Source organism: Jaculus jaculus, chromosome 5 (genome assembly GCF_020740685.1).
Source record: "Jaculus jaculus isolate mJacJac1 chromosome 5, mJacJac1.mat.Y.cur, whole genome shotgun sequence".
Taxonomy (NCBI): domain Eukaryota; kingdom Metazoa; phylum Chordata; class Mammalia; order Rodentia; family Dipodidae; genus Jaculus; species Jaculus jaculus.
The window spans coordinates 77468005-77480519 of NC_059106.1; the positions used below are offsets into that span (position 1 = coordinate 77468005).

Genomic DNA, 12515 nt, shown 5'->3' on the forward strand with positions numbered 1-12515 from the left:
GGATGGGTGCTCCAGGGTCTTTAGCCACTGCAAATGAACTCCAGACACAGGTGCCACCATGTGCATCTGACTTGCCTGGGTTCTAAGGAATCAAACCTGGGTCCTTAGGTTTTGCAGGCAAGTGCCTTAACCACTAAGCCATCTCTCCAGCCCCTCAACATCTTTCTTGTGTGTAGCATTCTTGGGAATCCTAAGTAGAGGAGAGCTGATTAGCAGAATGAGGTTTTTATAGTTCTGGCCTTGGGTTGCAGCAAATTGTATTATTGATCACAATTTCTCATGACATATTGTTGCCCTTTGAAGTAAGGAGGAATATACATGCCCATTGAAATCAGGCTTGGCCAGGCGCACTTGTTCTGGTGAAGAAACGTGGACAGACCTCATACATCTGAGTTCCAGGCTAAAATGTTAAGAGCCAGGAAGTGGTTAGCCACCACTGTTTATCTTCTTCCATGAGAGGCCAACATTGTAGATTGCCCTATCAGCCTGGGTCTTGGCATGAAGACAACCTATAAGGCAGCCAAACTGTCCTGTCATGGACATGATGGTTTCTGAGGAAAACATCATTGTTGTAAGCAACCTTGAGGTCATTTGTTATGGAAGCAAAACCCAGCTTGTCCTGTCTGAACAGTGTATCCAATGCCATTGTTTGCCCCTGAATGTGCCCACCTCTTTATTACCGTGTGCTTAGGGAAGGGAGTCCAATTCCCTATACATGTGATGAGTTATTATTAGTTTAAGTTATTCCAGATGGCTTCTTATTCTTTGTTACTATGAAGCTGAGGTTCTCTATATCAAAACTATATTAAAATTATCCATATTAAATCTATCTACATATGTATATATTATAGTATCTATATTATACTAAATATCTGTGTTGAAAATTCTGCAGGCTACTCTCAGACTAGCCTTGAGGCCCACTCCATAGCAGAAAATTCCTGCCTGGTACTGAAAATCAAATGAAAAGCTCATAAACCTTAGGGAGGAAACTGCTACTGTTGTCTGGCTAAATGGACATATTATACTCATTAAAATCCCTCTAAATACTTATGTTTATGCCCAAATATTAATGCTACTCTCATTTTTGGTTAGAGAAGCTTCCCTTTTCAGATGGTGGTGACCTCTGGGGTGACTCAAAACACACCAAAGTGCTGAGAAATGACAGTGGAGTGTTTAGAACTAAGTGAGACATCTCTATTACACCCTCCAAGGCTCAGAAATCATTGTGGAAGAGGTGGCAGAAGGAATGTAAGAGCCAAAGGAAGGAAGGAGTGCTTACAATGCTATCTTCCAGACACAAAGTAGCTATTATATTCATGACTTCACAGTGGCTAACTCTTCCTACACAAGACCTGCATAATAGAACAAAAAACATCATGGTATCCAAATAGAAGAGAAACTAGTCGAAAAGAAGGAATTCAGTGGAGGGGAGTTTAGGAGGGGGAAAAAGGAAGGGTACTGGGAAGCAAATATGATGATGTTATATTGTTTATATTTATCGAAGTTGTCAATAAAAAAAATTCAACAAAAGAGAGAGAGGTAGAGAGAAGGAGAGAGAGCCTACCGAAAGGGTTATTAGTCAGTGGCCCTGTTTGCCTTGCTGTTCCAGTCTAGGGAAGAGGGCATTCAGCAGACTGAAGGGCAGGGTGAACAGTTTGCAACCAACAGTTTTCAAGCCCTGTTTGCCACTGGCAGGGGTACAGTGGGAGGCGGGCTCTCTACCTCTACCAGCATCATCCTCTGCATTGAAAATTATAAAATCAAAATATTGATCAATTCTGAAAAATAATGAGGATTTCCTCTAGTTTCAACTATTCAGCCAAGGTTTAATCTCCCCATCCATCCATCCATCCATCCATCCATCTATCTGTCTATCTATCTATCTATGGAGAAAGAGAGAGAATCAGTATGTCAGGGCTTTTGCCACTGCAAACAAACTCCAGATGTGTGTAACCTTATGAGCATGCACCACCTGTGTGCATGCATCACCCTGTGCATCTGGCTTACATGGGCTCTGGGGAGTCAAACTTGGATCCTTAGGCTTCGCAAGCAAATGTCTTAACTGCTAAGCCATCTCCACAGTGCAAATACACAAAATGAAAACATAGCAAAAACATCCATCTCATTAATATGAAATTTTACTTTTTAAATAAATAGCAAAATTATATGTATATCAAATATTTTTTTGAAAATACATTTCCTTATGATTTATTGTCAGAAAAAAAAAATTCTGCAGACTCTTTGCCTCAGCAGAATAGAATGTCATTATTAGTAGGCAAATGCCCTAAGCACTTAATCTCTCCAGGCCTTTTTGTTTTTGTTTTTTCTTTTTCTTATTTACTTTTTATTTTATTTTATTTTTTTCCAAGGTAAGGTCTCCCACTGGTTCAGGCTGACCTGGAACTATGTAGTCTCAGGGTGGCCTTGAACTCACGGTGATCCTCCATCTACCTCTGCCTCCCGAGGGCTAGGATTAAAGGCAGTCTCCACCATGCCTGGCGGTTGTTTTTTTTTTTTTTTTTTTTTTTTTTGAGGTAGGGTGGTAGGGTCTCACTCTCTAGCCTAAACTGTCTTGGAATTCACTATGTAGTCTCAGGCTGGTCTTGCGTCATACTGATCCACCTGCCTCTGCCACAGTGTTGGGATTAAAGAGGTATGAGCCACCACACCCAGCCTCAGGCTTTTTTTTTTTTTTTTTTTCTTTTTAAGGTAACATCTCAGTTTAGTCCAAGGTGACCTAATCTGAAATTCACTATATACTCTCAGGCTACCTTTGAACTCATAGTGATCCTCCTACCTTGTCCTCCTGAGTGCTGAGATTAAAAGTGTGTATCATTGTGCCCAGCAGATATCATAGTTAATAGAATGCTGTAGGTTGGGGCCAAAAGTATTTTTTTTAAATTCATTAGAAAAAGTACTTGGTTACTTTTGATTTTTGCATCTGACCTAAAATTCTTGTAGCTATTAAGATAAACTTGCATAAATGTGTGGGGTTTAAAAAATATTTTTACTTGTTTGTCTGCGAGACCATAGCCTTTTGTTGCTGTAAATGAACTTCGGAAGCATATGCTGCTCTCTGCCTGTGGCTTTACATGGGTATTGAGGTATTGAACCTGGGCCATTAGGCTTTGCAAGCACTAAGGCATCTCCCCAGTGGTGGGAGAGTGTTTTTAAACTTAGCAGTCCTCTATCCTTCACTACCCCAAAACTAAGAATGCTGTAACAGCTGAAACCTATCAGAAAAGATTTCCCTATTTTGCTGTAGCCCTTCTACCTACTGTTATGCCCAGTTCTTGGCATCCCCAGTGACCACCAAGGAGAACCAAACACATATGAAAGGACAAGGAGCTTTAATTCGGGCTGAAGCTCAGTCTCCTGACTTCACCAACGCGGTGGTGAAGAGCCCCAAGTAGGGGGAAGGGAGGGTTTTTATAGGGATTTGAACATAGAAGAAGGGGATGGGTACATGATTGGTTGATTTAAACAGTATACTCTTCTGGTTGGCTTAGGATTTTGGCTGGCAAAGTTGGTGGGCTGGAGCTAGGGGAATTGAGCTCATCCATGACTACGGGAATGTCTTATGACTTCAGGAATGTATAGCATAATATATGGTATAACCGGTTTAACTGTTAAGCCTACCCTTAAGGCAAAGTTAGCGGGCTGGAGATTGGGGAATTGAACTTTAGGACTTCAGGAATGTATGGCATAATCAGTTTCCAGTAACTGTTAAGCCCATCCTTACTGGAAAATAAAAACTTAGACCTTGCCGGGAAACAGAAACTTAGGCCTACTGAGGATTCTGAAGCCTGTCATGGCGTCCATCTGGTTGGTTCCTGAGTCCTTCACCTACTACCCCCAACAGAGTATTCGTTCAACGTATTAATTCATGACCTTTGTTCCATGGCTGTAAAAAGATCCTATAAGCCCTTGTACAGTGGGTGGGCAGACCAGTCAGGGTAACTTGAACCTGTGTTCCATGGCCATAGTCAAAACGATTTTATTTCCTTTAAAGCTGCTTTGTTATTTTACATTGACCCTCATGATGTGGAGATTCTGCTTGATGGCTTCTCAGAAGGGTTTTCCTTGCTCATACAGAGATACATGAAAGACCGGCTGTGGAGGTCATGCCTGTGATCATCCAGGCACTTGGAAGTGGAGGCACAAAGGTCAGAAACTTAAGGTCATCCTTGCCTACACAGTCAGTTGGAGGCCATCCTGAGATATATGAGACTTTTTTTTTTTTTTTTTTTTTTGAGGTAGGGTTTTGCTCTAGCCCAAGCTGACCAGAATTCATTATATAGTCTCAGGCTAGCCTCAGACTCACAGTGATTGTCCTACCTCTGCCTCCCAAATTCTGGGATTAAAGGCATGTCCCATCATGCCCGGTCACATGAGACCTCTTTTAGACACACACACAAACAGGAGAAGGGGACAGGGAGAGAGAATATGAGTCAGCCTCTATCTGTGGTAAATATGTGTATATTTTTTGGTTGTTGTTTTTTGTTTTTTTGTTTTACAAACTCCAGACACATGCACCTCCTTGTGCATCTGGCTTATGTGGGTCCTGGGGAATCAAACCTGGATCCTTTGGCTTTGCAGGCAAGTACCTTAGTCACTAGCCATCTCTCCAGCCTGAATATGTATATTTGTATATCAGTTTTTGTATGTTCATTTTTTGAGATAGGATCTTGCTCTAGCCCAGGGTGACCTGGAATTCACTATGTAGTCTCAGGCTGGACTTGAACTCATGATGATCCTCCTACCTCTGCCTCCCAAGTGCTGGGATTAAAGGTGTGTCATTTTTTTCAGATGTAAGTGGACTAATTTTAAAGCTGACCTTGTCCCAGTTTCCCTTTATATGAGATCATTCATTGTCCTTATTGGTTTAAAATAGTTGAATCTGGAAATGGAAAGAGAAAGATTGAGTTTGACTTTAGATTTTTTTAGGAGTTTTTTTTCTTTTTTTTTTTTTCCAAGGTAGGGTCTCACTCTGGCCCAGGCTGACCTGGAATTCACCATTCACTAGTCTCAATGTGGCCTTGAATTTACGGGGATCCTCCTACCTCTGCCTCCCCAGTGCCGGGATTAAAGGCATGCGCCACCACACCCAGCTTTGACTTTAGAAACACTAAAATGACAGCAGAGCAGAATTCTTTTCTATTGCTGAAGCTCAGGAGACATAGGGTTAAATTTGAATTTGGGAGTCATCTGTGGAGGATATCACATAAATGATATGTGTTATTTGGCATTACTATAACAACATACCTGAGATAATCAATTTATAAGGAAGAAAGGCCTATCGTAGTCATACCTTTGGAAGTTCCAGTCCATGGTTGGTTAGCCTGTTGTTTAGAGACCTATGACAGGACAGTTCATCATGGTAGAGGCACTTGGCAGAAGAAGCTGCTCTCCCAAAACAAAGAAACAGAAGGGCTGGGTTGATAGCCTACTCAGTAAAGTGCCTGCCTTGCACGCATGAGAACCTGAGCTTGATTCCCAGGATCCTTGTGAAAATGCCAGGCATGCTTGTAATCTCAGTACTGGGAGACCCTGTCTCATAAAGAAAAGTGGATGGAGTTCCTGACAAATGATATCTAAGGTTGTCCTCTGGCCTCCACACACATGTGCACATATGTGAATATGCACTAGTACACACACATTCCCACATGCATTTCAAGAAAAGAAACAGGGGGCTGGAAAGATGGCTTAGTGATTAAGGTGCTCGCCTGAGAAGCCTAAAGACCCACATTCTATTTCCCAGGACCCATGTAAGCCACATGCACAAGGTGGCACATGTATCTGGAGTTCATTTGCAGTGGCTGGAGGCCTTGGAATGCCCATTCTCTCTCTCTCTCTCTCAAATAAATAAATAAATAAATAAATAGGTAAGTAAATAAATGACAACAACAAAAACAACAGAGGAAGGGGTTGGGATTCCAATATTTCTACTTCCACTGACCTAACTTCTTCCACCTGACTCTCATAGAGCTTCCACTGCCTCCCAGTAGCCTGACAGACTAATGAGCAAGCTCTGAATACATGGGCTCTAGTGGTACCCTATCTACAGCATGGCATAATACATTTGAGAAAATAATCCTGTCTGGATTACTTTGTTTGTTTGTTTTTCAAGGTAAGATTTCATTCTAACCCAGGCTGACCTGGAATTCACTATGTGGTCTCAGGGTGGCCTTGAACTCATGGTGATCTGTCTAACTCTGCCTCCAGAGTGCTAGGATTAAAGGCATGCACCATCACACCAGGCCCCACAAAATACATTTTAAAATTTATTTGCAAGCAGAAACAGACAAAGAGGTCTGGAGAGATGATTTAGCAGTTAAGGTGCTTGCCTGTGACCCAGGCAAGGACCCTGGTTTGATGTAAGCCATGTAAGCCAGATGCACAAGGTGGCACATTCATCTGGAGTTCATTTGTAGAGGCTGAAGGCCCTGGTGCAGCCATTCTCTCTATATATGTATCTGCCTCTCTCTCTCTCTGTCACTCTCTCTCTCAAATAAGTCAATAAAAAAAAATTACTAGAAAGAGAAAGGATGAATGGACATGCCAGTGCCTCTTACCACTGCAAATGAACTCCAGATGCCACTTTGTGCATCTAGATTTACATGAGTCCTGGAGAATCAAACCCAGGTCAACCCAGGCTGAAAGGCTTTGCAAGCAATCTCCTTTAGCCTCTCAGCCATCTGCCCAGCTCAAAGCACCATATTTTAAGGTACTATTTTTTGAGCCACAACAATGTCTATGGTTTATTTTGCAGAAGCCCTGTAGGGACAAGGCTATATAAAATAAATGCCATGGAACCTCTTGGAAATGTCCAAAGTAGAGGATACAGGCTCTAGCATCCAAGTGCATCTGTGGATAGAATTATCTTTTTCTAATTTAATTTTTTATATAATTTTATTTTACTTATTTTATTTTATTTGAGAGACAGAGAGGGACAGACAGAGAGAATTGGTGCACCAGGGTCTCAGCCACTGCAATCTAACTCCAAATGCTTGTGCCACCTAGTGGGCAGGCATGTACAACCTCGCACTTGCCTCACCTTTATGTGTCTGGCTTCCGTGGGATCTGGAGAGTAGAACATCAGTCCTTAGGCTTCGCAGGCAAGCACCTTAACCCATAACGCATCCACTCAGCTATACTAGCTAGCCAGTAAGCCCTAGAAATACTCCTGTCTCCACCTCCGCAGTGCTGAGATTACAGGTATGCACCACCAAACCCAACATTTCAACATGGCTTCTGGGGACCTGAACTCAGGCCCTCATGCTTGCACAGCAAGCACATTACTCACTGAGGCATCACATCTAAAGGCCCCAAATGGCATTTTGAAAGTTAACTAATTCAAAAAGGCAACAGGTAACTGTTATGTTATATTTAGAAAATACGTATAGGGCTAGGGAGATTGCTCAGTGGCTAAAGGAGCTTGCTTACAAAGCCTTCCAGCCTGGGTTCAATTTCCCAGTCCCCATGTAAAACAAGAAGCCCAAAGAGGCACATGTGTCTGGATGTTGTACACAGTGGCACTAGACCCTGGCGTGCCCATTCACACACACTCTTTCTCTCCTCTTTTGTCTCTCCTACAAATACATAACAATATATTCTTTTTTTAAAAAATTATTTATTTATTTATTTGAGAGCGACAGACACAGAGAGAAAGACAGAGGGAGAGAGAGAGAATGGGTGCGCCAGGGCTTCCAGCCTCTGCAAACGAACTCCAGACGCGTGCGCCCCCTTGTGCATCTGGCTAACGTGGGACCTGGGGAACCGAGCCTCGAACCGGGGTCCTTAGACTTCACAGGCAAGCGCTTAACCGCTAAACCATCTCTCCAGTCCCAATATATTCTTTATAAGAAGAAAATATAGGGCTGGTGAGATGGCTAAGTGATTAATCTAAGCATTTACCTGTAAAGCTTAATGACTGGGGTTCAATTCCCCAGTACCCATGTAAAGTCAGATGCACAAAGTGCTGCATGCATCTGGAGTATATTTGTAGTGGCTAGAGACCCTGGTGCACACATTCTCATTCATTCTCATTCCCATTTTTTCTCTCTTTCTTTCTCTCTCTGTCCTGCAGTGTGGTGGCAAACACCTTGAATCCCAGAACTTGGAAAGGCAAGGTAGGAGGATAACTGTGAGTGCAATGCCAACCATGGACTACACAGAAATTTCCAGGTAGAGCAAGATCCTGTCTTGAAAACAAAAGGAAAGTAAATACATAGAGGAACTTGGGGAGAGGGAGATATTTTGCAACCGAGAAGGATTTAATTAATATTGCTTGAAAAGAATAAAATTTTGAGTGGGGTGTGGTAGCACATGCCTTTAATCCCAGCACTTGGGAGGCAGAGGTAGTTGGATCACAGGGAGTTTGAGGCTAGGCTGAGAATACATAGTGAATTCCAGGTCACTCTGGCCTAGAGAGAGAGACCTTATCTCGATAGACCCCCCCCCCAAAAAATTAAAATTTGGAAGTCCGTGCACATAGAACTTTTCCAAAGGCCACCTTAGTGGGAATAATATAACAGCAGAGCGTTTACTTTCTCAGAGAGATCTTACCCACTTATAGGTGTCATTGCTGGGGCGGGGGAGAGGAGAGGCTACCTTGAAACTGTAAAAATACTTTTACTTTCCTAAACACAAAACAAACAAACAAAAAAACAATTCTTTTTAGTCAGCCGGAAGAGCATATGACTGTCAGTCTTACAGTTATTTAGAAAGAAAGAGCTGGCTTCAAAGACTTGTTTGCAACGGCTAGGAGCAAGGACGATGTGTGCAGGTGAGTGGGTTGTATGGCCCAGGACAAGGGAGACGGGCAGTTTGAGCAAAGAAGACACACGCCAGTGGTCCTTCTAACGAAAACGGGTCTTCTGTCTGTTTTTATGACCTCGATGTTCTGACCGCTAGGAGCTGGTGCAGACTGGCACGAGGTGCTCAGTGAAAGAAAACCCGAAACCCTGAGAAATGAAATGCACCTTCAAATGAACCGAACTAGAGGCTGCTACAATTCAGCCTCCTCCGCCTCCCTGTCCTAGGCTGCAGGCCAGCATTTGGACAGAGACATGGCTTGTCTAAGAGCAGGGTGCCACGGCAGGGCCTAGTCGCGTGACCTTGCCAGGCCCCCTTGGTCTCCTTAGGGAATCCCGGAGTCCCTGCACCCGTTCTCCGCAGTGGTCTGCTGGCATCCCAAGCCGGGAGCGATCCGCATCGCTTTCGGGGCGCGTCTGCTGCCCGTCGCGCACGACTGGCTCGACACCCAGGGCCTCCGCCGGGTCCCGCCCACTGGGGTGGGCTCCAGCCCCGGCCGGCAGCGCCACGCCCACCCCGGCCCGCGGCGCCGCGCCCAGCGCGGGGTCCCGCGGCGGCCGGGGGCGCTCGGTGCGCCGCCTGTCCCTCCGCGGCGCCCCCGCCCCGCCCCGCCCCGCCCCCCGGGGCCGCCGCTGCAGCCGGCCGCGCCGGCCCGCGCCCACCGCCGCGCGCTGATTGGCTGTCGGGCCGGCGGCGGCGCGGAGCGGCCGGGGCAGATTCGCTGGGTCAGGGCTGCAGAGGCGTCTGGCGCGCGGGGCGGCAGCGGAGCCGCGGCGCTCGCCCGGGACGGCCGCGTCCATCCCGGTCGCTGAGAGCGGGGTCCAGGGAGAGAGAGGCCGAGTCCGGCCCGGGCGGCTCCGCGTCGCTCGGGGCGCCGCCGCGCTCACCGCCATGTGCTCGCAGGTCTGGTTCCTGACGGACCGGCGCATCCGCGAGGACTACCCGCAGGTGCAGATCCTGCGCGCCCTTCGCCAGCGCTGCTCCGAGCAGGACGTGCGCTTCCGGGCGGTGTTCATGGACCAGATCGTCGTCACCGTCACCGGCGGCCACCTCGGTGAGCGAGGCGGGTCCCGGGAGGGCGGGGAGGCAGCCTAGGTTCCCCTCGGGGGTCGGCTGGGGGGGGGCCCTCACCCGCCCGCCCCCACCCAGCCAAGCGTTCGCCTCCAGACCGCTGACGAGCCTCCCTGGAGTCCAACCAGACAGCCGCCGTTTTCCAGGAGGCGTTAAAGAAAGCCCCTCACCTTAACAGCCTTTTGTGAACACCACCAGCCAAGTGCCTTGAGTGCAAGATTTGAGAATCATGATTTCGGTCTACCTTGGGGAACCTGATTTTGACCGAGACCCCAATTCACCTGAAGCTGCTTGGGTGTCCGGGGCACGCGAAGCTGCAAACCCCAAATCTGTACATTTTACTTGAGTAGGTACCCTGTCAATCTAGACTTCGAGGTTTGGGAAATTAACACTAAATTTGCAAGATTGCTCTTACCATACATGTTTTGAAAACTTTTCCAACCGAGTATGCATTACTAACGATCCACATAGAATATTACTCCCAAACTGGAGGCCTACATAAAGAGGGAAACCAGAGGGAAGCTGAAGTCACCTCTGCGGTGTAAAGTTGGAGAGGAGACCGTTGATGGGTTTTCCTTAACTCATCCTTCAAAATTGGTGAATTCTGATTCCAGAAAAGCCAACATTTAAGACACACACGTTCTGGCCTCATTCATCACTTTACTAATAAGTACAGAGGACTTGGGAGACGGATGAGGTAGAGTTAACATCTGTGACTTCAAGAGATTGTGTTTTCAGGGGCTTATACTACCCTTCATATAAGCCCTGTCTGTCTAAGGCCTCATGACAGGAACTCAGTAGTGTTCTGGTTGTGTCTCTGGCACGCCTTTGGAGGTATCCAGCCATTTCGGAGGGTTCAGGTCTAAAAGGAGATTTGGTCTTAGTTTGAAATGGTTCTTAGGGTAATAATCATGCCATTTCAGACTTACCTGGTTGAATGAAGTCCTTTAGGTAAGGGAAGGCACTCCAAATTCTGAACAGGCTCCTTACCAGTGAGCTCCTGCATACATGTCCCTACATGAACTTTATCTGCTGTAGTCTGAATAAGTTGTTCTAAACCATGTAATGTCAATTGCAGACCCATTGGAGAAGTATATACAGGCATTAGGTGTGTTACCTTTAATCCAAACTGGTGGTGTCTTTCAAATGGAAAGGGTACTGTCTCCCAAGCCTTGATTTGTTAAAACTCTCAGCATTATTAATCAGGGACTCAATTCCTGAACAGAGAATCTGCAGGCCTGGATTCTTTTTGTTGTTGCTGTTTTTGGTAATTTTTTTTTTTTAAATGGGAGAGAGAATTAGCATGTCAGGGCCTTCAGCCAGTGCAGTGGAACTCCACTTTGTCTGCTGCCTTGTGCACATGTGCAAACTTGGCTTTCTTCACCTTGTGAGATACAGAGAGTGGAACATGGGTCCCTAGGCTTCGCATGCCAGCACCTTAACCGCTAAGCCATCGCCCCAGCTCTGGATCCCTTTTCTCTTTTTAAAGATTTTTTATTCCTTTATTTGCAATCAGGGAAAGAAAGAGAGACCGCGAGAGGGAGGGAGACATAATGAATGAGCATACCAGAGCCTCTTGCCACTGAAAACATACTGCAGACACATGTACCACTTTGTGCATCTAGCTTTGTGTGTGTACTGGGGAATCAAACTGAGGCCTTTTAGTCTTTGCATGCAAGCTCCTGTAACCACTGAGCCATCTCTCCAGCTGGGTTCTTATTACAACTTCACTGTTAATAAGTACCCTTGATTTTGCTTTTGACACATCACTTTGTCTTTTAAGTTTCTTTGTTTTCTTTGAGGTAGGGTCTCACTCTAGCCCATGCTTTCCTAGAATTCACTATGTAGTCTCAGTCTGGCCTGGAACTCATAGTGATCCTCCTACCTCGGCCTCCCAAGTGCTGGGATTAAAGGTATGTGCCACCACACCTGTCCACTTTGTCTTTTTAAATAAATATTTTTCTTTTTGTAAGCAGGGAGACAGACAGAAAGGTGCTCCGGGGCCTTTTGCCACTGCAAATACACTCCAGCTTCATGTGACACCTTGTGCATCTAGCTTTACGTAGGAAGTCAGGAATCAAACCCTGGATTGGCATGGTTTGCAAGCAAGCACTTTCACCCTGAGCCATCTCCCTAACTTGACTTTGTCCTTAATTCTCATTTTTCATTTATGAAATGACAAGCTGAGGTTCTCAAAGTTTGTAAACTCTATATTTCAGTTCCACAATTAAATAGAATAATGTTATACTTTGGTGATCTAAATTAAGTAGTTAATATACAAATATTTTCTTTAAAACTTTTTTTTTTAATTATTGATGAGGGGATATAGAGAATGTGTGTGTAGATGCCAGAGTCTGCTGTGGCAAATGAACTCCAGATACATGTTCCACCTTGTGTGTCTGGTTGGCTTTTGTGGGTACTGGGGAATAGAACCCAAGCTGTTGGGCTTTGTAAACAAGTGCCTTTAGCTATTCAACCCTGTCCTTAGCTCCAATATATATACCTCTTTTGACCCTGAGGATGAGTTTACTTATTTATTTTGCAATGAATATAGATGTCTGTTTAGAAGTACATTGACCATGATTTTATATCATGTTTGTGTTGTAGTCCCATCAAGAATTCTTTAA

General features: G+C 45.2%; 1 protein-coding gene across 1 annotated transcript in view; it reads left to right on the forward strand.

Annotated features, from left to right (window-relative positions):
* The first annotated feature begins 9708 nt into the window (after positions 1 to 9708).
* LOC123460834 (N-acetylaspartylglutamate synthase A-like) overlaps positions 9709 to 12515 on the forward strand; it is a 37200-nt gene continuing 34393 nt past the window's right edge. The window contains exon 1 of the mRNA XM_045150664.1: positions 9709 to 9871. Coding sequence (XP_045006599.1) covers positions 9709 to 9871 — 163 coding nt within the window. The remainder of the gene's footprint in view (positions 9872 to 12515) is intronic.